This window comes from Panthera leo, chromosome D2 (genome assembly GCF_018350215.1).
Source record: "Panthera leo isolate Ple1 chromosome D2, P.leo_Ple1_pat1.1, whole genome shotgun sequence".
In the NCBI taxonomy this organism is placed as follows: domain Eukaryota; kingdom Metazoa; phylum Chordata; class Mammalia; order Carnivora; family Felidae; genus Panthera; species Panthera leo.
The window spans coordinates 61,302,681-61,327,779 of NC_056689.1; the positions used below are offsets into that span (position 1 = coordinate 61,302,681).

At 54.4% G+C, this 25,099-nt stretch overlaps 1 protein-coding gene across 4 annotated transcripts in view; it reads right to left on the reverse strand.

Annotated features, from left to right (window-relative positions):
• The window catches only part of SH3PXD2A (SH3 and PX domains 2A), a 235,296-nt gene that overhangs the window by 45,008 nt on the left and 165,189 nt on the right, over positions 1 to 25,099 (reverse strand). For 2 of the 4 annotated variants that reach the window (XM_042907912.1, XM_042907911.1), the window contains exons 7-8: positions 12,464 to 12,508; positions 5,837 to 5,968 (exon numbers count right to left, since the gene is read on the reverse strand). In XM_042907912.1, the coding sequence (XP_042763846.1) occupies positions 5,837 to 5,968; positions 12,464 to 12,508 (177 nt within the window). The remainder of the gene's footprint in view (positions 1 to 5,836; positions 5,969 to 12,463; positions 12,509 to 25,099) is intronic. The other 2 variants (XM_042907910.1, XM_042907909.1) reach the window with 1 other exon arrangement.

The following is a 25,099-nucleotide window of genomic DNA, read 5'->3' on the forward strand; positions in this document are numbered from 1 at the left end:
CTTTCCCAGACTCATCACCAGCAAGTACCAAGTGAAAATGAAAACCAGGCTTGTCTAAGTTGAAGCCATATCTTACGTTGCTAGGCTGTCCTGCAATCCCATTCTCAAAACAATCTCTAGTCTGCAGTATATAAAGCTGTGTTGAGGGGGCCCAAGGAAGAATTAGGATGCTAGCTTTTGCTCCTGGATCTATGCTCTGTGGCCCTTTCCCTCGCAGGCAAAGCGGACGACACCTGCCTGCCAGAGATAGTCTGCAATGCAGACTGTGATTAACCTGCCTTTCTAGAAACAGCCTATCGTATCTTTATTGGGTTATCTCTTTTGTAGGGTAGCATGGCAATCTGAATTAGCAGTCAGGTGGTTTCTTAGTAAGCACATAATCTAAGCAGAAGACATAGAAGATACATAAGAGAAGTCCACTGAAGACACCGTAAACTCTGTGAAGCCACCCCAGCCTGACAATACAGTCCACCCCTTAAGTACCCAGAATGCTCACATCGATTAGAGTCTAAGCTTCATAAAGGCAGGAACCTTATGGGTACGCACCAAACTAGCATGGGGCCTGGGATAAAGGAGGTATTCAAGAATTGTGAAATAAACGAATGAGTGAATAAATGAACACTATGTAGATTCTCCCTTATAAGAAGCTCACTTAGAACCAGTTATAACAATGTTCAAGAAGAAACAGCTAAATAACAGAAGAGATACAACCTCAGTGTTAGAAAGAAATTCTAACTCACAAAATATATGGCTGAAGAATGCAGTATCTCTCTCGATACAAAACCATCATATGACACAAAAATCTGAAAGCTTATCAGTCTTATTAATAAATATATTTAGCAAATAATAAATGGTTATACTTTATTAACCCCCTCCCCCAAAAGCCCACGCAGTGTTTATCACTGCCCCCTTCTACTCATGAGGAAACAAAGTGATTCCTATTTACATCACAAAGTTAGGGTAATATTCGATCTTCAACCTACTATTCAGATTCCTGATTCTTTGTTTCTCCACCACACACACAGCTGCTGAACAAGTAAATAGTTTGCAGCCCAACATGTTTTAGGGTACTTTACCCCTCTGCATGTCCTTTCTTTAAAAGCTGCTCTCCACCAGCCACTGCTGAGGAGGCTGGTGAGGTAGCCAGGTTTATACCCCATGACACTTCTGGACACAGCTGATTGGCCTGGGGCTGGCCACCTCATGGAAGGTCTGCTGATTGGCTGGCCAGTAACCAATCAGATTCAGATTCAAACTTGAAATTTTGAACTCCGAGAACCAGGAGCCACAGTCCATTGGTGGCAGTTGTCTCAACTGAAAAGCCATGCAGTCTGGTCCTGACAGAGCAATAGCCGGTGAACGGGCTGCTGTTATGAGTGAACAGGAAGGGAATGGAGGTTGGTCTGCAGTGAGAAGACTGCAGGGGGGCTTTAAATCTATATGGTACACCCAAGAGAGAGACAGAGAGATGATCTGGCTTGTGCCGACTTTCTGGTTCCCAGCTCCTGTGAGGCTGGGATGCCCCTCACATCCTTGGGTTCAGGGACATTTCCCTGCATCCTTTCAGTAGTCTCTTGAGCAAGTCTGAGTGGATTTCTGTCCTCTGCTCACTACTCAGTTGGTACCAAAGCATTGATTTTGGAGGAGACTGAGATGTGCAGACTCCCCAAGGCTCAGTTTTGTCACCTGTACAATTTCTCACCTGGGTGGACCAGCAGAGCTCAAAATTCCTTGCCAGCATGATTTGATGCTAGTCCTATAGCTATGTGCCCCTGAGGAAGTGTGAGAACTCCCAGGGTTATCATGCTGATACCAGGAAAGAAACGAAGACTCAGAGAAGAAAAGGTGAGGCAGGAAAACAATGAGCCATCTATTGACTCATATCCTCACATCCTCCCCCGACCTTTATTCCTAAGAAGGAGGAAGCAATCCTGGCAAGTTGGAGATCAGCAACCAGAGCAACGGAGACCTTGCCATCACCACTCTACAAGATATCCCACCAGATTATAGCTGCATGAAGGTGAAGCCAGTGTGGTCTTTGGGGCACAAGAATGTCCTACAAAGGAGGCATCTCAGGGGATGCTGTGTATGTGAAGGGTAGAGGGTGGAGGGGTTCCCAAGGACAAGACAACAGCAGCTGTTGCACACCTTGCTTGTTGTCAAAGCAAGCAAAGCTGTTGAATCTTTCTGAGAGATTTGTCCCTGTTTATCAAAGGAGAAAAAGAGTCCTTTCTGGCTGGGCCCCAGGCCCACTGCTTGATCAAAAAGGCTTTCCCTGAAGCCACCCACTTTGGGTGTTCTTGACTTCTGCCCACCTACATTCCCTGGAATAGGCTTGTCCTCGGTGCAGTGGGCACCCTCCTCAGATCCTCTCAGCTGGCGCTTGCCCCCAAGTTCAAATGAACAATTAACAACACGAGTTCCCACTATCTATGATCACCATGTTGGAAGGTGGGACACAGAGTCCTCCTCCTTCAAAGATGTTACAGGGAGACCTGTGGTCATCTCAACCAGCCCCTGTCTCTCCCCCAACATGCAACGCCACCAGCTCCTGGTGATCCTACCCGGGATGGGACAGTTCTCACCCTCCTCCTATGTCCTCTGTAGAGGGCAGAGATCCCAGCTGTTGGACTCGAAGAAAATGACTTAACCTCTTAGCCTGTTACTTCAGCCACAAAATTGTTAAAGGGCCTTCTACCGCATAGGGTCATTCCCTGATTCTGGTAAAATGATACTCATGAAATGGCCCCTGGTGTTTACTTTTTACTGACTCTGAATTGCCTTCCAGACACATCTCTCTCTAGACCAAGGAGATTACATCCCCCAAAGCTGGGGGCTGGCACAACGATACCCCAAATCACTTGGTGGCTATGGTCCCAGCCAGAGGGCTTGGATGAACAGGCAGAGCCAAAGGCTGGTGGACCCCGCTACGAACACTCTACTCGAGGAACTTCCAGCCAAGAGAGAAGGGGACACAGGCAGAGTCCTGGTTCTTGGTGGGCAAAGCAAGGCCCTGGGCAGGGGGGCAGGGGGGAATGGTGCTAACTGGGGCTGCTGCCCCAACCACTGGAGTGGAAATGCCTCAACACGCCCACTGTGTCCCAAGGTCAGAGGCATAACAATTGGGTCTTTGTTACAGAGTTCAAAAGCCTCACTCACCACTCCTCCCAAAGCCAGCTTACAGGATGCACAACACGCCTTCCCTCCCCCACCTCAGCCACCCAGCTTCCTTGAAGTGGGACACCACTGTCCCAAGGATCTGCAGTTTGGTCCTTCTGCTTTCTCCTCTCCACCCACTTAGATTCTCTAGTTAAACTGGTTGTACACTCCAGGCCTCCTGGTTTCTGACAGCAATGGACAGTGTGGGTTTGCATGGTGGACAGAGCACTCCAAGGTCCCTGTGCAGACATCTGCTGCTAAGCAGTGATCTCCACCAAGAATAAAGACACAAAAGTCCTAGAGAAGTCAAAAAGCCACCTCAAGGGAGGCTCTCTACCAGACACCTAGGGCCCTACAGAGTCTCCCAGCCACAGAGTTCAGACCTGGGAGAGGGCTCAGGGAGGTCATTACTCCAGTTCCTGTTTCCAAACAGCCACCAAATTATCTCCATTTTACGGAAGGGATAACTGAGGCCCAGAGGAATTAAGGGATCTGAAGCTACCCAGCCTCAGCCACTGGTGGGGCAGAATCCTGCTTCTAGGGCCAGCAGCTCCCTCAGAGGGGGTATGTGTCAGATTGGACTGCTCTGGGGAGTCAGGCTGCTGGAGCCCCCCTCACACAGCCATCGGGGACTCCTCAGAAGAGGAGGTGCCTCTACACTTTTTCCAGGTGTGCTCTCCCCCATGGCTAGGCAGGGCTTCTAAGCATTCCTAGGGTCCTGAGTGTGGGATGGGAAGGTAGAGGGAGGATGTCTGCCCCTGGGAATCAGTCTCGAGCGTGTGGACTTCCTTTTGGGTGGGGGTCTTCCCCATCCTGGCCAGTGGCTGGTGTGCAGAAACGTGGGGGCTCACTCCTCCTGCTGGGCTATATAGCCGTACTGGTGACACAGGCAGGTGAAATGGCACAAGGCTCCCTAAGCCAGAACTCTATTTCTGAGCAGCCCTGACCCTATGTAGAGAAGTGGGCCCATTTTTCCCCTTGGAGCAAGCTCCAGAAACATCTGTCTCAGCTGCTGCCTCCAATTCTACCATCAGAGATCCCTTCCTTTGGCTCTTGAGGTACTCAGGGTTTCCAGAGCCAGGCCCCTGTGACAATGCCTGCTTCCCTGGGGCAGGCATGGGAAGTGGGGCTGGGGAGGTAGGCCTGGTACTGTGACAAAGGCTGAAGACAAAACCTATGCAGGAAAGAGACCAGTGTGGGCACCTGGGGGTGAAAGGCTCACGCCTTAAGCTAGGGGTGTAGCTCCACAGGGTGGGGAATGCCACTGCCAACCACCTTGCCAATGACACCAGGTACAATGACAAAGACTGACCTCTCTGAAGGGTCTGTGAAGACCCCAGACCCAGGAGGGCCAGGAGTCAGACCTGTGCTAGTATCACAGGTCTGTTCTCAAGGGAGCACAGTTCCTGAGCCTCCTGCAGCAGGAAGCTGAGCTCACCTCCCCCAGGAGGCCTGCTGGGATTTCCTCAGCATCTCTACAGCTACTTGCTGCCCATAGGCATAGGAATCGGGGGCCTGGGAATGCCCCCATTCTGTTCTGCTTTTGCCCTGAGGTTACTCACTAACTCACTTCCCCACAGTCCATCTGTGCCTCAGTTACTCTGTCTACAGAGTGAGTACAGTCACCTTTTGGTCGACCTTCCTTTCAGGGTTTAAAATATTGGAAGGGAAGGGAGTAGGACAGGAAAAGGAAAACAGGCCCCTCCCCTCTGGGAGTGTCCAAATACAGCCCAAAGAGGATCCTGTGCAAGGGACCTTCCCTGGCAGCTAACTGAAACCAAAACAAAACACCCTAGGAACCAACTGGAGCCCCAGCAGGATATGGGGAAACCGCTAATGGATGTCCCGGCCCTGCCCCTCAGACAGACCCAGGCCCTCTCTTTTTCCACCTGCAAAGATGTCTGCTGCCAAGGGCACCAAGGCACTTGTGTTCACCTGGTGAGAACCGTGCAACCAGGGGCCCCAGATAGCCATTGGCAGGGCCTGGACGAGACAAAGCCTCAGCTTGCAAGGACAGGGCGACTGCTGTGGGGCCCTCCCTGGCTCCCTTATCCCCTTGCCTGGGCCCTCTTCCCAGGTCCTGGCAGCCTTCAGCTCTGCACGGGCAGTCAGCTCCCCACCCGGACACTAGCCAACCCCCACAGGCCTGGCCTTTCCTCAGACAAGGTGCCAGGGGCCCAAAAACCCTGGCCCCTACAGTGACGTCGTGGCCTGCCTTCCCCACCAGAGAGTCAGCGGCCACAGAGCCCAGTCTTTTTGCCTGGACCCTGGCTTGGACGATGGTGCCAACAGGGGACGCTGCCCTAAGGTGCCCCCGAGCTGGGAGCTACCTTCCCTGTGGCCTCAGTGGGCACGGGGACCCTGAACAGAGGCTGGGAACCTTGCACCGGCGGCTGCCACCCTGCCCTTGCATGCACACAAGCCGGTTAATTTCCCCGAGCTGGAGAGACATTCTTCCACCACCAGGCAAAGTGCTGGCCTGCAGCCCAAACCAACAGGGGAAACTTCAGCCTCCTCGGCCCTCTCCCCACCAGATGGAAATAACGTACAGCTGCAGAGGTGGGGGAGGAGGTAGGAAACAAAACCAGCCAACCGTCAGTCCGTCTGTCTGTCTGTCTGTCCGTCTGTCCGTCCGTCCGTCCGTCCCGGGAGCCAGCGCGGCCGTCTGGGCACTCACCGCTCTCGTTCTTCTCGATGACATCCACCACCTCCCCGGCCTGCAGGCTCAGCTCCGAGTTCTCCTGCTTCTTATAGTTGGACACCACCACGTACTGTTCCAGGATCATGGGCTCGGCGTTGGTGTCGGCACCTGGCGAGGGCAGAAAGCACGCGGTGAGCCAGCGGCCGGCCATGGCCCCGCGGCCGGGGCGCCCCCTGTCCATCGGCCTCGGGGGAGGCTGTTCCGTCGCCAGCGCCGCTGCCGCTCCGAGGGGCCGCCCGCAGCCAGGGCTCGCAGCTCTCCGGGCCCCAAGGACAGGCCATATAGCAAGGCCCCACACCGGCCCGCTGCGCCGCGGGGACCGGGGGACATGGGGAGCCGGGCCGGAGTGGGGGGGAGGGACAGCCGGGGACGAGCGGAGGCCCTGGAAACTCAGAGGAAGAGCCTGCCGCTGCGATGAGTCAGTCACAGCCCGGCACGAGCAAGCAGCAGGAGAGGCCTGGTGCAGACGTGGTCTCCCCAGACCCCTTGGCCGGCAGGGGCGGGACGGGAGGGCCGCCCATGAGGGCTGAGGCCGAGCAGAGCAGAGCGAGAAAGGCAAGGCAAGGCAAGGCAAGGAGGAGGGCTCGTGCCTCTCCCCCAGCCCCTGTGAACCCAGAGAAAAAGAGAGGCAGCGGTCCTCCCCTCGGGAGGGAGAGGGAGCGAGCAGGAGAGAAGTCTCCACAGCCCGGGCCCAGGCGAGAAGTCAAGAGGGTTTGAGGCCGCCAATCACTGGGGTTTACTCGCAACCCTTAAATAGAAACACATGAGACCCATCGAATGAGGAGCCAGGGGTGGAGGCAGGGGAGGGGGAGGAGGGCCGAGACTGTTTACTTGAAACCCAAGAAGAAAGTCCCAGCGCCAGCAGCCGGTGAGCCCAGCCCGCCCCCTGCCAGCTTTTCCTCAAGTTCGGCTCCGTCTGCCCCTCGGCTCACCAAGGCGCTGCCACAGAGCCCAAGGGCCTGGTGCAGACAGACCGGTCTTAGGCCTGCTTCACTCCGGCCACATGCAGACTGATTCAGTCTCCCTCTGTCTTTTAGGGCTGGGCCTTGTGGTCAGGCTCCAGGAAGCCTCCAGCCACCCTTTCTGGCAGTTGAGGGGGTCAAAAGGTGGGGCTCTGCAAAAGGAGGGCAGGCGGGCTGGAGCTCCCAGGAGCAAGCAACTTCTCTGTCCCTCTCAGCCAGCGGACCAGTGCAATATTCATTAAGCAAGCACCAGGCTGAAAGGTGGACAGACTGGGTGCCCGTCTTGGCTTCCTGGCTGTGTGGCAGTGGACATGCTGCTTAAACCTCTCCATGTCTATTTCCATCACCACCACTAGGGGTGGAGGTGCAGACGAAACGCCTAAAACAGGACCTGCCCTGCCAGGAGCTGAGAGGATCCACAAACCAGAGACCTATTGGTTACCTCCTACAGGAAGCCTTCCCAGACCACCCCCAGCCCAAAGGGAATGTCTAGCACACTTTAACTATGTGTCTACCATCCTATATACCTGCCAATCTCCTGGAAGGCTGGGGAATTCACACCACCTGCAAGGCTACAGTAATGGCTGAGCGTCCCTGGGTTCCATATGGTTCCCTGATGCTTTAGCCTACAGCCACATTCGTTACACACCTGAGTCTAACTTGGCAAACGTTCTGTCTCAGGCATGGACACTGTCCCATTTTATCCTTTTCACCTTCCCATTTCACAAAAGACAACCCAGTGGCCCAGAGAGGACAAGACACTTGCCTTAGCTCACACAGCTGCCATGGAGAGAACCAAACAGTGTTTCAGGTTCAAGCCCATCTCTCTTTCCATTACAGAATGGCCGCTGATTTCCATTTCTAGACACCCATTCTTCTAACACAATGATCCTCAACTTGGCCCCACAAAATCGCCCGGGGAGCTTTTAAAGAATACTGATGCCTGGGTCTCACTTCCAGAGGTCCAGCTTTAATTGGTCTGGGGTATTTTTTAGAACCCCCTCCTCTCCCATGGTTCCCGTGCACGGCCAGGGGAGAGAAGCACTGCTTAGACCTTTGGGTCTTTCTATGCAGAAGGCTCCATCCAACCCAGGGCGGGGAGCAATGGAAGGAAAGAAACCCACTACCCCTGGTGGTTTCCTCCCATAGGGTGTGGGCCCTACGGCCCCAGCTCGGCCCTTTGGAGACCAGGAAGGGACCCTGTCCTGCCACATGGATGTGCACACGCACAGCTCCACTAAAGCCAGGATTGTATTTCAGGCAGAAATGCGACCAACAGCTGGGCAGCAGGGCCAACCCATTCTGCACTCAGATGGGGCCAGCCTTTGAGCCTGTCCCTGCCCACCAGGCATGGTGCTGACAGAGGCTCCCTCCCACTGTGCCCCTGGGGGGACACCAGTGCCCCTGTGGCCAAGAGCACTTCTTCAGTGCACCCAACACAAAAAGGGCCAGCCCCTGCCCTGTGAGACACAGGGGCTCCCCTTCCAGTTTCTGGGAAAGAAAAACTCCCAATACAAACAGAAAAGAGGAGCTCCCAGAGGCTTAGAGAGCTTCCAAATCCCAAGAGCCCAGATTATACTGACAATTAACAGCAGGCCCTCAGTGCTCACTCACGGTCAGCACTATGCCAAGCACCTGACTGCATCATTTTGCCCTCTCACTGGATCCTCACAACAACCCTATGTGGTAGGATCTGTCAAAGACCCATTTTACACATAGGCAGACTGAGGCTCATGAAGGTAAGCAATTTTCCTGAGGTCACACAGTTGGGACTTGAACCCAAGCTCACCAGACACGGTCTCTTGTGTTCTGAACTTCTCTACCATTTGCCACCTACAGACAGCCACTGATCCTCGGTTTCCAAAGGAACCCTGCCTCACCCTATCTTCACACACCTGGCACAAGGTTGGTGTTTAATGGAGACTGGAGTGTGGGTTCCTCGTTGACTGCTGCTACATCTGTTGGGCAGACCACAGGGTCCATTAGGTAGCAGGCATTCAGCAAGTGTTTGCAAAATGAATGAATGAAATGAACAAATGGGCGGAGATAGGAACAGAGTGATTTAGTGGTTTGTTTTGAGCCAATACAGATAAACCAGGCAAGGCCTCACCTCTGAAATTCAGGGAAGCTAGACAACTATGTAAAGGAAAAAGGGGAGATGGGGAAACAGAGGACAGAGGAGCAAGGAGTGACGAGCTTGTGGCCAGAAGCTGCTAGAGAGGACAAGCAGGGGTGATGGGGAATGGAGAGACTTCAGCTTATTTTAATCCAAGCCAAGGAAATCTGAGGCAAGATTTCAAAGAGGGGAAAAATTCCGCCCCCCTCCCCCCAACCCCTTGGAAAATTGGCCTAAGCTTTCTGAAGACTGACATTTTGGGACACAGGTAGAAAAGTTAAGAGAATGTTCTCCAGGGTTTCCAGAGCACAAGAAGACAGGCGATGGCACTTCCTGGAAGCTAGTCCAAAGGCTGTGGGATGGACAGATGGACACAGACACTCTGTGCTCCTGGCTGCTCTCCCCTCCCCCAGCACATGCAGGCTCCCAGCTCACTCTGGCATCTGCCTCTTAGGGTGTTGCCTGCCCAGGGCTGCCTGGGCAGGCATGAGCTGGGAGCAGGTATCCAGATGAGAAACCACTCGGCAGGCGGGCCGGTGGGTGATGTCATCTCACAAAGGCTGCTTTGGATCCCCTCCCAGCCAAGGCCTGGAAAATTGGGGGCTGGAGAAGTCGGCCCAAAGGAGGAGGAAGGGCAGGGGCAGTGGATGGAGCCTCTGGTCTTTAGATGGGAAGGGTTTGACAGAAGCATGGTGAAGGGGTGTACTTCTTCTTCTAGAGAGAGACCCTTTCCCAGGTTGGAAGGGGACTTTGCAACAGTCTCATCCAGGGATGGGCCCCTTGTTATTCAGAGCCCCTAGCTGGATCTGCTAGGGCTCTGGCAGTTCCCTGGAGCCCTGCCCCACACCTGCATTCCTCCTACTACCACCTGGATGGACCCCTGGCTCTTGCCTGATCCTCGCTGCCAACTTAAACTTCTAAATGAGGCTTTTGCCAAGTCAGTCCTCTGCTCCAACACCTTCAATGGGTCCCTGTTGCCTCCAGAATAAAGGCCAAATTCAAGCTCAGTCTTTCTGACAATCTGAGTCCCCCAAGTTCCCTGACACATAGCTGCCCCCCCGCCCCGGGCCATCCCAGGCAACATTCATGATTCAATACACATGTACTGAGGGCACTGTGTGCCCACCACACTGTTTTATGTAGGGTTTTACTTCCAAGCCTTTGCCTTAGCTGTTCTCCCTGCCTGGAATGCCTTCCCTTCTTCTACCAACTCCAATTCTACCTAACCATCTCTGACCCTCCAGGAGTCACCTGATTTTTCCAGCCGCAGGGTTCACTCCTGTCCTCTGCTGGATTTCTTGTGGGGCACTGTGCCCCAATCAGACTGTGTGCTTTAGACCAGAGTCTCCCTGATGAGAGTACATGCCCAGGACTGGCACTGGCCTCAACTGCCTGAAATTCATGATGTGAAAGCATAAAATTCGAGTCTGAGATCCAGTCCTGCTTTGCCCTTACTAGCTCTGTGACCCTGGGGAAGACACTTAACCTCTCTGAGCTTTAGCTTCCTCATTTGTAAACAGGTACAGTACAAGTACCTACCTCAATGGGCTGTTCTGGCATGGAATGAGGTGACAAGATTAATGTCCTAAGTAAACTACAGACAGTGTTTATAAAACAAACAGGAAATGGGATATTTGGGGGGAAGCGGGAGGGTTTCAGATTCCCCTGCAGCCTCAGAACCAGCAGGCAGCTCAGGGCAAGGGCCACACGTGCCAGGAAAAGGGTGGCTGCGGTTGTGTCCCTGAAACATGCCTCTGTCCAACCCCACCTCCAGGCAAGCATTGTTTACTTGCCAGCTAGAGACCAGGTCTGAGCCCCCTGGGCCCACTCGGAGGGAGATGCCAGGCTATGCAGCTCGAGGACTCTTACCTACAAGGATCCCCCACATCTGCCCCTTACTGTCTCATGCACTCTCTGACGTTCCAGATGGGGAAACCAAGGCCCAGAGAAAGCTGGCAACTTGCCCAAGACTCCAGCCCTGAACTCCCAGTCTGGCTGGTTTTTCCCAGCCCACACTGCTTCCCCTCAGCTTCTCACTCCAAACAGCTGGGCTCATCCTGAGAAGCCAAGCCCTGTGATAGCCCCCACCCCAGGCTTCCCATGTTGTCCTTTACCCGCTCCCCCCCCCCCGCCCGACGAAACCCTGGCATTCGACCAAAGGTCTCTCTAGCCCCTCACAACGGGTTCCTCCCAGGCTGGACTCAGCCTGCCGGCTCCTCCATAGGCCCCTGGGCGGCCAGGCTATACGTTTCATGAATAAAATGTATAGTTGTGGGCCAAGTGGGTTCTGGCTCACTGGCTCGTGGAGAGGGGAAAAAGGGACAGAAGCCCAGTGATTAGTCAGGCCCAGGCCCTCGTCACAGACAACACTAGAAGGATGGCTGCGAGGAGCGTGGGTCAGGGAAGGGGTCCTCCTGCCTGTTGCCTTTCTCCTCTGGGCCCCTCCCAAAACGTCGACCCCCCCCATGTTCTTACCCACAGCTGTGGTGGGTGGGGCCAAGCCTCTGGCTGACTGACAGTGGGGGCTGGCCCAGCCCCTGTGACCTCTGACCCTTCTGCCTTGTTCCCCAGCTCCCAAGCTTCAATCTCTGCTACATGTTTGGGCAGAATGGGTGTGTGTGTGTGTGTGTGCGCGTGCACGTGCGTGTGTGTGAGGTAGCACTCTCAGAAATGGAGGGGCTCCTAGAAGACCTTCTGGAATTTCCATCCCTCTGCCTGCCACCATCTTCCTCTAGCAGCTGAGAACCCTGCTGTCTAGGTTTCTCTCCCACTGGCCAGTAAGACCAGGGAAGCCCCTGATCCCCAGCCCAGCTCTGCCTAGGCACAAGGCACAGGCCCAAGTCCCTGAGGCCCAAACCTGGGCCACGAAGCCCAAAGCCTGGCAAGGCCACTGAGGCAGAGGCAGCTCTAAGCTCTGGGGCTCAGAGGCTGCGACAGCAGTCACAGGATTCCCTAACCTGCTGCAGCTCCCCAGTGAGGGCCCCTGGAAACCAGGCTGGGTTGGGGCGGGGAGGGGTTGCTGAGACTTCAGCTCTCTGCCTCAAGGTAACTGCCTGAAGTGGGACTGACCATCTTTGGCTGGCCCACCTCACAGGGATGACCAGCTGAGTTCACGTACAGGATGATGGTAGCCTCACCATCACCTGAGCACCTTCTGTGTGCCAGGCTCCCTGGGAGGGGGCAGTGCATTGCTGAGGGAGGTTAAGTTTACACAGCCAGGACATGGCAGAGCTGGGAACAAACCCGTACCTCTGGGTCCGAAATGCATCTGTTTACACACTGTGCTATGTGGTCATCACCCATCTAAGCCTCCAAGGTTGGACTTGGGGCCTAGAGAGGGTTGTAAGGAAGGCAGCGAGTACGGCTAGCGGAAGAGCAAGAGGGGGCCCAGGGGACGGCCGGCATGCCGACAAAGGGCTGCTACGCATCACAGGGAAGCATGCGGACCGCGGCCGGCGGGCACCGGCTCCCACACGTGCGTGCCCCCGGACACACATGCTCACACACATGCACTCAGGGCAGTACCTGTCACGTCCTTCTTGGGAGACTCAGCCCAGCTGGAGAGCCACACTTCCGAGTCCCCCGAGAGCAAGCAGCAGCAGGAGAGAGAGGAGAATCAGAGGAGGAGAGAGAACCGTTAGGCAGGCAGGAGGTCCACCGGGCAAGTGGCTGCAGGCGCCGCTTTGGGCTGGCGGCGGAAGGCGGGGGAGGGGAGGGGAGTGATTTCCTGGCCCTGGGCTGGCTGCTGGGCGTGGGCCTGAGTGATTACAGAGGCGCTGGGACACAGCCGGCTGGGACGGACGGGGATAATGAGGTGTCTGCCGAAACGCAGGAATCCTCTGGAGCACAGAGAATCCTACACAATCCCCGCCTGGAACTGGGCCCACGGGTTATCACTGCCCTGGAGAAAGCAGCCTGGACCTTTCTCTCTGGCCATGTGGGTGGGTGGCTGGCCGCACAGGGCCTGGTGGCTCCAAGGATCCTCACCAGGCCAGCAGGCTCAGCAGCCTGGACCTGGACCCTCAGACATCAGGGTTGGAGAGTCCAAGGCCAGTCTCCAGTCTTGAGGCCCCACACCACTGAGCTCTGATGTCTTGTCCAGCTCTTGACCCAGCCCTACCCAATGAGGAAGACAGGCCCTGGCAGAATGGAAGGAAGAAGACTCATTTAGAGTCTCACGCCCCAATTCCAACCCAGAAGGCCCGGGACCTTTAGTGACCATCAGAGATGGGGTCTCTATCTCAGGCTCAGACAGTCATGTCTGATCTGGACCTCAGTTTCCTTATCTGTGAAATGAGGTTAGAAGTTATCCTTCTGCCAAGACAGAGGAGTAAAGTCAAAGAGCCTAAAAGGACATATGTAATACGATAACATTATAATGAGGCAGATAGCTCTTAGCCTGATCAACGGTGTGAACCACTCCAGAGTATCAGAGAGTCAACATGTTAAAAGCACTGACAGTCTACCCAGAGTATATAGTGCTTCATTCACTTGACAGTCCCTTGAGGTGGGTATGCATTTTTCGCCCCATTTTACAGGGGAGGAGACTGGCCCAGGTTCCCACAAGCACAGAGTAGCAGAGCCGGAAATGGAACCAGGTCTGGGATCACCCCGGGCTGCTGCTTTCTCTGCTGAACTTCTCGTCGCCTCCGAAAGAGCACAGCGTTGGCTGCAGTGGGGCCAGTAAGAAGCAAACACTGAGATGCGAGTCTGAGAGGCACCCAGTGCTGGCCCGGAGAGCCGCCTGACCCAGTGACAGATAGTAAAGATAATCATAACAGCAGCAAAGGTTCGTGTAGCATTTATTGTATACCAAGAGTCACGCTGAGCCCTGAAATATAGTAACTCCTTTGCTTTCCAGAATAATCCTACAATGGTTAGGTACTCCCTCCAGTTTGCAGATGAAGAAAATTAACCAGAGAGGTTAAGTAACTTGCCCAAGGTCACACAGCTAGTACGGTGTCCACCTGGTGTGGGGCTACAGACTCCAGGTGATCAGTTGATGCTAGTCATAAATTAAAGCACCTAATTCCCCCTTACTCAGCAAGTCACTTCCTGCTCTCATTGTAAACCAGCAGTGAGGGGCTCTGGTAGAGGGGTTTAGTGACTCTGGAGTCTGACTGTGCAGATTCTCCCCTTGGAGAGACTTACTTAACCTCCTTGAACCTGTTCCCTCCCTTGTAAAAACTGACACAGATGATATATTTACTTTCTAGGTTGCTACCAGGGTTAAATGACGTAATACGCAAAAAGTGCTCAGCGTAGTGCCTACTACAGTCAGTGCTCAACGACGGTTAGCTACCATCGGCAACATCTCCCAGAAGCTTCGTTCAAACCAACCTTAGGGCACCAGGAAAACCCTACTGGAGTCACAAGGACGAGAACCAGACGGTGTTCGATACTGGATGTGCCAAGAAGACGCTAGCACCCAGTCAGAGATGCCTTCCCATTGACACCCCCAAACACGAGGTCAGCTGGAATCGGGGGTGGAGGGCTCTGGAAGACTGCACCCCAAAGACAAACATTCCACGGCCAGAGTCTCTCACCTGGACTCGCAGCCAGAAGCTTCCTGGGTGGCAGGAGCTATGCGGGCCCGACTTTCATGCCCGGGTAGGGCTGACACAAGGTAGGCACACCTCTGAGGCTTGAAGCTGGTGTGGCCTGAACTCCAAATGGGGAGGGCCTCATTACCTGGTGCCACGCCTTGCTGGGGCTCTAACTCCCTTTTGCTGTACCCCAAATGTGGCCCAGTGGTCTGCCACCCAGCAAGGCCATCCTCACCACCCCGCAGGCCCAGCACCAGGCCCACTCCAGCCCCATCTGGCCCCACTCAGCCCTGTGCCAACCCAGCTAAGAGGGTCCACATCTCTACCCATCTCTGCTGCACTTGTTACTTGTACACCTTCCATTCTGGCTTCTTTTGGGCTGTCAGAAGGAAAACTTTCGGGAAATGTTAACCTCTTTCAGTGAGCCAAGGGCAATTATTTGGCTCAGGCCTTGAGAACCCAGGAAGGCTCGTTTTGCTAGAACGGGGGTTAACACTCTTCCTGTAAAGGGCCAGAGTCAATATTTTAGGCTTTGTGGGCCATGTGGTCTCTGTCAACATTACTCACCTTTGCTGTTACAGCACAAAAGCAGCCCCTGACAGTCTGTAGAAGACTGAATGGGCTGTGTGCCAATAAAACTTTACTTAAAAACGACATGGCGGGCTGGGCTTGGCCTGTGAGCAGTGATGTGCCAACACACATGCTAGAAGATGAGGGGAGCTGCTGCTGTCCTCGTCAATGGCAGGGGGCACCCCCAAACCCTGGGCGGGAGAAGTGGGGGCTCTTGGCCCACCTAAACTACATGCACATAAGGTCTCTGCTGCTTGGGTAATTTTTTCAGTAATCGTCTTGAAGGGTCTGATGCCCTTCCAGGCCCTTGGGGTTTGGGCATTTGGGCAGGGAGTGGGGAGCAGACAGGAAAAGATCCCTCAGCCTCTGGAAACTGAGCCCCACTGCTAAGTGTGGAACAACCCAAGCTCATGCCCACCCCCAGCACCCCCCAGAAGCAGGCCTTCCCTTTGCTCTCCAAAGGAAAATGGGAAATGGACCAGAAACAAGCCTGTCTTTTTAAAAACATGATTTATTTCCCAGTCCCCTGGATCTGCAAAATTAATCCAGTTCCGCTGCTCCCACCCCAAATCTCTCCCCACTTTGGAGTGCCTTGTCTCCAGCCCACCCGAGCAAGCCCTCTCCCAGGGTGGGAAGGACACCCCCACCCCCACCCCACCCCCGCCTCCTTACAATGAACAGAGGAGACTCCAGCCAGGAGGCAGACAAGGCTGCTGGCTCAGGGCTGGGAAAGCAGAGACAGAGGGATGGGATGAGGGAGCAAGGGGCAGGCACAGCCAAGTGAGCAGCTGTGACCGACACAAACCAACCGCTTCCTGCCCTCCCACTGTCTCTCCCTCCCTCTCCCCTGGTGACAGAACCAAGGGCCTTACAGGGCAGGGTCAGGAGCGGTGGAAAGTGAGTGGCGCCAGACTGGGAATGTGCACAACTGGTTTTGCTGAGAATCAGCTCTGTGACCTTGAGCAAGTGGCTTGACTTCTCTGGGCCTCAACGCTTACAGCTGTAAAATCAAGCATTTGGGCCTGGCGATATCCAAGGCACTTGTGTGATGTTCTAGACTCTTCTAGCAGAAACCTGTTAGTCTCCATGATGCAACTGCTCCACAGCTGAAACGAATCTTTCTAGAGAAACCGACCACCTTTCCAGGGAAAACCACTTAAACACTCAATATATGGAAACTCAAGGGAAAAAAGCAACTAATTCAAGAAACAAAAAGGCAGAGAACAGAAACAAGAATTCTTTTAAGATCTTGGTTCTTGTGCTTACCCTGCCACTCAGCTCACTGATCCTGGGGCAGTGGGCCTATCTCTGGGCCTCTTTTCCTCATCTTCTTTGTAGGGTTGTTTTGAGAGTGAAATGACCTAATGCCTGTGAAAGGTTTTGGAGGGGTAGGAACAAGGCCCTTGGGGCAGAGCAGGAGTGGGTGATGGGGACAAGCTGGTGACTAAAGCAGTGTGAGCCTGGGAGGCAGGAGGTGGGGAGACAGGGTCGCTCCCTCGGCCATCCCATAATGCTCCCAGATCAGCAAGAATCCAGGCCCTGAGAAAACCAGGTGCCTGCAGGTCCTGGCCAAATGCGGTGACCCAAGGACACTTCTTAGATACTGAACCTACTTCTTGTCAGGTCCAGGTGATTGTGAGAAACCAAAGAACAACAGCACAGGTGCCCCTGACTTGAAGGAAGCTCTCCCCCCATCCCCCGCCCCAAACACACACGGGCCCAAGTACTGCATAAACACACACCTGGATAGAGTGAAGTTAGGAAAGTGACGGGTTCCTAGCACGGTTAACCTTGAGTAACTCCAGAGCAGTGAGAAGTGGGTTCAATTTGCCCAAATTGAGTCTCAAACCATTGTTTCCAGGAATCCTTCCCTGGTGTAAAGCGAGTCCCACCCATCCAAGCTAATAAATCCAGAGTGGGCTGTGAGCCCAGGTGGGAGAGACAGGAGAGCGGCCAGCAACCCAAACTCCTCAGGGAGGGAGAGCCAGCCAAGGGCAGGGTCACCCACTGCATCAGCATCCACAGCCCTCCACTGAGAGGGGAGGAGAAGCAGGGACCCCACCAGGGGCCTCGAATGGAATGAGCATCCCTGTCCTTTTTTTATTTTTTTTTTAATGTTTATTTATTTTTGAGAGAGACAGAGCATGAGCAGGGGAGGGGCAGAGAGAGGGAGACACAGAATTCGAAGCAAGCTCCAGGCTCTAAGCTGTCAGCATAGAGCACGACGCAGGGCTTGAACCCACAAACCGTGAGATCATGACCTGAGCCGAAGCCAGCTGCTCAACCGACTGAGCCACCCAGGTGCGCCCCCGTCCTTTTATTCTTCGGCAGTCAGTGCGCTTGAGCCCTCCAGACCCCTCCCTCTTCTGGAGTTCTGCTGCTGTTCTTCCCTCACTGCAGCCTTCAACTGGGTTCTAACATCAGCTGCAGCCCAGTCTTTCGTCCCCTTTTATACAACCAAACTTTGCACAGGGCTGGATTTCTTGGGTTTCCTAGAGGCTCCGTGTTTCTTTTCCTTTTTGACTAAGCCACCGGGAAGCTCAACCACTGCTTTCAGGCCATCAGCTAACCAGGGCCCAAGAGCGGCTCACTCTGCCACCGAACAGTAGTAGTGGGAGATGTTACCTTTCCAGGAGCGAACACACCCCTTGTTGGAGGCCAGGCGCTGTCTGCTCACAGGCATGGAAGAGCTCAGATCTTTACAACCGGCCTCCAGGGCTAACAGTCCTTCACAAAAAAGGCTTCCTTTACAAAATGAAGTCGTTTTGGCCTCTGTGATATCTCCACTTTAGGGGGCCTGAAATAGGTTGCTGTGCTCCAAGCAGCAGAAACCAAGGCACGACGGTGAAAGCGATAGGAATGCCGTCTGGAAACAAGCACGGCATGAATTAAGACGGCTAAGAAAGAAAACGGCAATAGTTCAAATGTGAATAGCAATCCAAAGCTACGTGGGTGTGAGTTTGGAAGTGTACAGTTGTAAGGTGTGTGAGCTCCTGCTCACATGGTCAGCTCCAGGACTGGATCCTGGGTGAGCGGCAGCATAAAAAAAAATCATGCCCCTAGACTGGAGCAGTGAGGGGTCATGCGACAGACAGCTCAGACCCCTGGCCCTGCCTCCTACTCTCCCAGCCTCCAAACTGGGGCTAGCTTCAGGTGCATGTGATCCAGGGTGTCCCACAGGGCCCCATGCTTAGAAGGGACCCTAAGAACTCTGAGCTGAACAAACAGAAATACTCAAGAATAAATTTAGTAGGGCTGGATTTCTGACGCGTATCATCTTGAAGACAGAAGGCAAATGCTAAATGGGAAGACTGGCCATTGTCTGTCTCCAGGTCCCTTCCCCACCAACATCTCTAGCTTCCTGGTGGTATTCCAAAGGCTAGAAGAAGCATGTGGGGACTTAGGACCAGAGAGGGAAAGAAATTTGTCTAAGAACACACAGCAAGTGAGTGGCAGGGCTGGGGGCTAGAGAAATCTTACCAGTTCCCACTCTCTAACACTCATGCTAGGCACTGGCTAGACATTTTCTGAGCACTAATTTAATCCTCACAGCAATCTGTAACTTACAGATGCAAAATGTGAGGTTCTTCCCAAGGGCCCACAGCAAGACTTGAGCCAGACTCGAGCCCAGGCAGGCTGGCTGGGAACTGGGAACAAAGCGGCCTAAAACAGGGGACTTCATTCTCTGGATTCTCCCCAGCCATTGGCCAATGGCTCATTATTTCTGTTGGGCTTTCCTTTGCACATGCAGCCATTATTCCTATTCATTTTGGTCTCAATCAGAAAGGGTCTGCCTCCTTCTCCAGGAGTTGTCTTTCCCAGAATCCAGAGTCTGCGTGGGGGCAGCCCAACCCAGGGCAGGAATGTACTACTGGCCCACAGGCCGCTGAACTATGCAGTCAGAGAACAGTCAGTTTCCCTCCTCAGGTGGGGAACGGGGTAGGGTGGGGGCCGGGCTGGACCTGGAGCCATTCCACAGTCCCTCAGGGACTAAGTCCAAGGGCGCCCGCCTAGGCCACGTCTGGGGCCAGCAGAGACAGCCCAGCCCTAGTGTGTGTGGGCAGAGGGGCCACAGATGCCTCTGGGAGGTGGTGGCGGTGGGGAGGGCTGCCCCTCCATCCTGTTGAAAAGACCCAAAGCGTCCTGGTGAAAGACAGGTGCCGTGGTTAGTCAGAAGAGCCGTGGGTGGACAGAGGGGTGCTGGGGTGGGGGGGAGGCTGGCGGGGTTCTGAGCCCCACTCCCAGCAGCTGCTGCTCGACCCCACGGCATCCCCTTGGGTTGCGGTCTCCCCCTCAGTTCTCAGGTTCTCACCTCTCCCCATGCTGGGGTGGTGGTGTGCAGAAAAGAGACAAACTTAACACTGTTCAGAGTTCCAGGATCCCAGCCACCTCCCCACTCCCTGGGGTGGTCTGCCTTGGTGGTCCTCTCCCACCTACTGGGATATCCCCCTCCCGTTGCCCCACCCACCGGCTCCCCCAGCCAAAGCCAGGATCTGTGAGGATGAGGCGGGAGCAGAGACAAGGGCCAGCAGTGCAGGATGAGGTGAGCAGCTGCTGGTTCCCAGCCCCCCAGCCCTGGAGCCCGTCTGTCTCCCTGGCTCAGTCTCCATAAGAGCCATGAGTGAGTAATGGAGATCAGCAGCAAGGGACTCAGGACCAATATTCCCAGGGCTACAAAAAGTGCAATGTCTTGTTTCCTCCAGACTGGACTCTTGCTTTCAGATGATCAGGTTATTAGGTTTTTTTTTAACGTTTATTCATTTTTGAGAGAGAGAGAGAGCAGGGGAGGGGCAGAGAGAGAGAAGGAGACACAGAATCCGAAGCAGGCTCCAGGCTCCAGGCTCTGAGCTGTCGGCACAGAGCCCAACGCGGGACTCAAACTCACAGACTGCAAGATCGTGACCTGAGCTGAAGTTGGACGCTTAACTGACTGAACCACCCAGGTGCCCCAACTGCTGACTATTTAATGAGCATCTGTCACGCGCACAGTAGGGCGCCCTTGGCTATGACAAACCGACTCTCCACCATCTGTCTCCAAGCTTGGGGGGGCACAGGGGCACGAATATTTACCCAGGCATTCCTGTCTGCATCAGGAGTCATGTGGGTTGGGGAGGGAGGCAGTGTAGCTGCCTGGCACTGCCAGGGCTGCCCTTCAAGTGTCTCCTCATTCCCTGAGGCTGCAGAGAGCCAAGTGCAGGGCAGGCGGAGGCCAGACACAGCAGGGTGCACCCTAGGTGGAGGTCTGTGGGGGGTGATGCAGCAGGAAAGAGTCCTGAAGGCCTCACATCTATAATGAGAACCCCCTCTGGGGTAAGACTCACAAGGCTGCAGCTGACATGTGGCTGGACACTGCCATCGACTGCAGCGGGACATGGGTGGGGATGAGGGGCTGGGGGCCAAGGCAGAGTTGACGCCTGAACTGAGACTGAGGATAACCCACTTTCCAAGGGGTGCCAGCCTCCCTCATCTTGCCCTGGGAAGGATCTCTGTAATGTTCACTGACCGTGTCAGCTGGCTCCAGAATATCTGCCCAGTGCTACGGTCCTAGCAAGTATCTGGCACACAGTAGGTGCTTAACCACAATTTGTTATGAGTCTCTCCAATCACATCTGAAGTTCCTTCAGGCTCTTATCCTGGTCAGCATCCTTGCAGCACCCTGAACACTGTAGGTAGTGCCAGTAAGTCTTGAGTGGCTGATGGAAGGGTGCACACTCACTGCACTCAGTCCCAAGGGCTTTGTGGGGAAACGGAGGCCCAGCTTACCTCACTGACCTGCGGTCTTCTTGGCACCCAGGGCCCTGCATATTCTCTAGTCCATGTTTTGCCTTCTGAGCCACAAATAGGCCTTCTCAAGACCCTGAGCCTAGCTCGTGCTAGGCAGAGAGGCTCATGGAAAGGCGTCCCCTCACTCCACCTCCCCCAGGCCCGGCAGAACATCCCTAAAAGGCTCTGGTCCAGCATCTGCTGTAAAGCCCTTCAAAGAGATTATTTTAAAAATGTATCCATAACCAATATGGTCTATGGCAAGATGGATGTTGCAGGAAACAGGCGTCTGAGCAAGAATTGGCTTATCTATAATGTCTGCTGGGAGCAGGCTCAGCAGGGCTTGGAGCAGCCCCCCACGGTATGTGCCAGGAACCCCTGGGCCTCTCCTCACCCCCATCTGTCTCGTGCTCTGCATGGGTCTGGACCAATCCCCCGAGCTCTCAGATGCCACGTCAACAGAGCAATGTGTGCATACGCGCGTGCGTGGATGTGTGTGCCTGTGTGCCTGCGCACACATCACTGCTTGGGAAATCCCCACATCTGGCTCACACGTGACCAGGCTATTCCCAGAAGGCACAACTGGGAGGGCCAAGAGGACAGCGGTCAGGAGTGTGTGAGCTCTCCGGGGAGCACAGAGTTAACCCTTTGGCATCAGAGCTCAGGATCTGTGCTGAACGCTGACCTTCTACCCCCAGGGAAAGTCAGGAAGGAGATCGGTGCTCAGAGGGCCCTGTCCTGGCTCATTATGGAAGTGTGGGAAAACGGGACCATCCTCTGGGTCCCCCTGGTCTTCACTTGTGGTATGAAAGGGCTGCTCTTTCTCTGTCCTGTCAGTCATGGGCAATCACCAAACCGCCAGGGGGACTCGCTGGCTGGATATTCCTTCCCCAGTGGAGATGTCAGTCGGATATTTGGTGCCGGGCACCCGGCTAGGGCAGGCATGGCCCTGGAACTGTATGGAATCCAGATTCATGCTCCTTTCACAGGCAAGGACATGTGTCCCCCAGGGGGCAGCTGGAAGCTAGAGTCCTCCTGATAAGGAAAGGGTCAGAGGAGGCTCTTAGGGCAAATTCTCCCCAGCCCAGGGAAAAGGACTAATTTTATAACTGGAACTTTTTAAGCTTCAACAACTTTAGCAAGTGAGCGGCCATTTGCAACAGCATCTCTGAAGTAGCACCACCCAGTAGGCACTGCGGGCACGTGGACGACAGAAGACGTGGCTCTGCTGATGCCGAGGCTGGCCAGATGTCCTCTGTGCGGCCTCTCTCCCTCTTTTCCAGGCTGACTCATTTACAAACCTCAGAGAACCCGGGGTGGAAAGCCTTGCTCGGCACCCCCAGGCAGGGCTGTGTGCCTCCCAAGGGGAGGCTCCCTCTCACTCTGTCCCACCTCCATCACAGCGCTTGGATGTTGTATCAGAACTGCTCTTTACTCTCCTACCTCCTGCACCCAACTGACAGTCCTGAGGACAAGGACCTCATCCTATCCATCTTGCTATCCCCTGACTTCTACTGCAGGGCCTGGGAGAGAGGTGCTCAGGTGTTCGTGGGAGAAATCTACAAGGCAGCCGTGGCAGAGCCAGTGAGGTCTGCTATGGGTATGGCAGGAACCATCTCATCCTAGCTGGGAAGTCTAGGACCAGCATCCACTCAGAAACCTACTTCCTATCAATTTAGCCTTTAAGGGCTCTCCCCCTACCCAGGGGAGAGCTGCCACTGGTGACTAAGCTGTGCACTTAGAGCAGAGAGCAACCGAGGTCATGGAAGCAGCTTAGGAAAGAGCCCTCCTTCATCACAACCCTGTGATCAAATGCAAGTGCGAACGGATGAAGGGCTCTTGGCATTAAAAGTCTCCAGGGAGGGATGGTGCAGGGCAGGGGAGCTGACAGACCAGAAGAACTTGTCCCATTCTGAAAGATCTGCCGCAAGGGGTGTGAAAATCTGCATGTTTGCAAGCTTTCCCCAGGGGGCCACCACCAATGCACAAAAGACAGTCTTAGTTTGGTCTCTTGTCATTGGTCTGTTATCACAGCTTTGTAAGGACCTCACCCTCCTGCCGGAAACAGTTAGGCACCCAATCCTGACCCGGATCCAACACTCCAGCCCCCAGACACCAATGGGGTCTCCTACAATGCTGCACCCATTAGCTAGAAGCAGTGTCAGGGGGAAGGATCGCCAGGAGGTGACCACTCTTCCTTCTGAGCACAAGGAAGTTAAGGGAAGGGGAGGGGAGGGGAAGGGAGGGGAGGGAAGAGAAGAGACTTTGACACCACCTAGTTTCCTCCCTCAGTGCACAACTCCAGTTCTAACATTAGCAAATACATCTTCATACCTTCATATGATGTTCATACATCAACATACCAGGGCATGTTGTGGCAATGACTAGATCCAGGGGCAAAGCAGAGAGAGTCAGGGAAAAACACTTTGTTCCCCCCTGCAAACGTCTAATTTTTACTGAAACTTTGGAAAATTTTCCTTTGTCTTCACATTTCAGAACTGACCAATTATAAAAATGCCACGAGCCAACAAAGTTACACACGCCACATTTCTGTTTCTAAACAAAGTAACTTTAGATCAGAAAAAGGTGCTAAAACAATAAGTAATGCACATTTCCCCCAAATCTTTGTTTTTCCACTGGCTTCATCATTACTGGAAATGCTGCCTCTTTTGTCACATGTCTATAAACCAAAAGCCGAAGCGAGGAGCACATTATTTTCTGGCTGACGGCTATGGTGGGAAGCATTTCTCTGCTGGACCACAACGTGGGTGTTTCCTACCCCCAAGAAGACAACCTTGTGGAAATAAAAGGCAGACGGAGTCTCGTCACTGCCTCCTGATGAGGCCAGGAGGGAATTCAGGGCTTGGGCAGGCCCCTTAGCCATTCTCCCAGCCCTGACTGCTGGGCCACGGTTCTCTGTCCTCGGACGGGTCCCCCTTTCCCTTGGTGGCCCACCCTCTGCCCCAACTTGGTAGACAACTGAGTGCATCTTCCAGGCGCAGCCCTGTCCAGTCACAGTGCACCACGAGGACACCAATGCTTGTGCAGACTCAATGCCTGTCTACCCCCAACACTGCCATCAACCCACGAGGATGACCCATCTCAAATTCAACTCTGGCTCGATCTCAGAATCCCCGGAGAGCCCATCAAACCTGCACATTCCCAGGCACCACCCCTGGAGATGCTGACTCAGCAGATCTGGACAGGGCCTGGGGACTGGTACTTCAATGAGCAGGCCAAGGACTCTGAGGCACACCTCCGGCCTTTGTACGTGCTGTTCGTTTGCAGACCGTCTTCCTGCTTTCCTGGTAGAGGAAGCTGGGAGACAAGAGCGAGGGGCAGAGAGAACAGCAGGGCAGAGGGAATCAAAGATAGCAGGGGGGTGAGGCAGGTGACGCCAGGAGCCCTCCACGTGTGCCCGCCTAACTATGCTTCATGTCCAGGCCAGTGGGGCAGCAGGGCCACGCTGACTCTGGCTGGGGGAGTGGCGGCACAGACACACGTGAGCAGCATGTTCACTTTCTCCATCCCATCACTGCCACATGGGTTGGCTGTGGGGCTGCCAGATCAATCAGCCTCCTTTCATTTACAATTAGTTGGCTTTGAACTCCAGGGTTGACATCAGGCGGAGGACCCGGAGCCATGAAAATAAGAATTGTTTAAAAACACCAGCCCAGGTGAGATGTGCCAGAAGGCGATGCCTTCAGGAGACACGTTCACTTTTGGAACAGTCCACTGGAGGGTGCCAGGAATATCTTGGCTGTGTTCTCCGAGCAGCCTGGGCCTTTCTCACTGAGGATGGGTGGCTCGGGCAGACCAGAAAGCCTTGGAAATTGCTTTCAAAAGTCTTGCTGATGTAGCCTCCAAGGCTTCCTTTCCAGACTCCTCTCCTGTTCTCTCCTTCCCCAGCCCTCTTTCCACTCCTGTCAGGCTCGACACCTCTCCTTCCCTCAAACTCTTCACCCTGATTCCAGCCTCTTAAGGCCTTGCTCATGCCCACCCCTCCCACCAGAGGCACCTGCCCACCCCTCTGCTCATCTCTGGCCTCTCTTATCTTGTCTAGCCCTGCCCCCTTCTAGTTGACTCCCACAGCTTGTGGATCACAACCTATGCTGTCTTGCATTCACTGATGAGTCCCTGACAATATCCTCCTTCCTCAGCTGAACGGTGAGCTCCCATGGGGCCTGGGGCCAGGGACCAGCAATCGCTTAAGAGAAATGAAAGCCTCAAGGAAAGCTGCTGCTGTCTGCTGTGACTCTGTCCCTCTTCCTGAGCGGCTGGT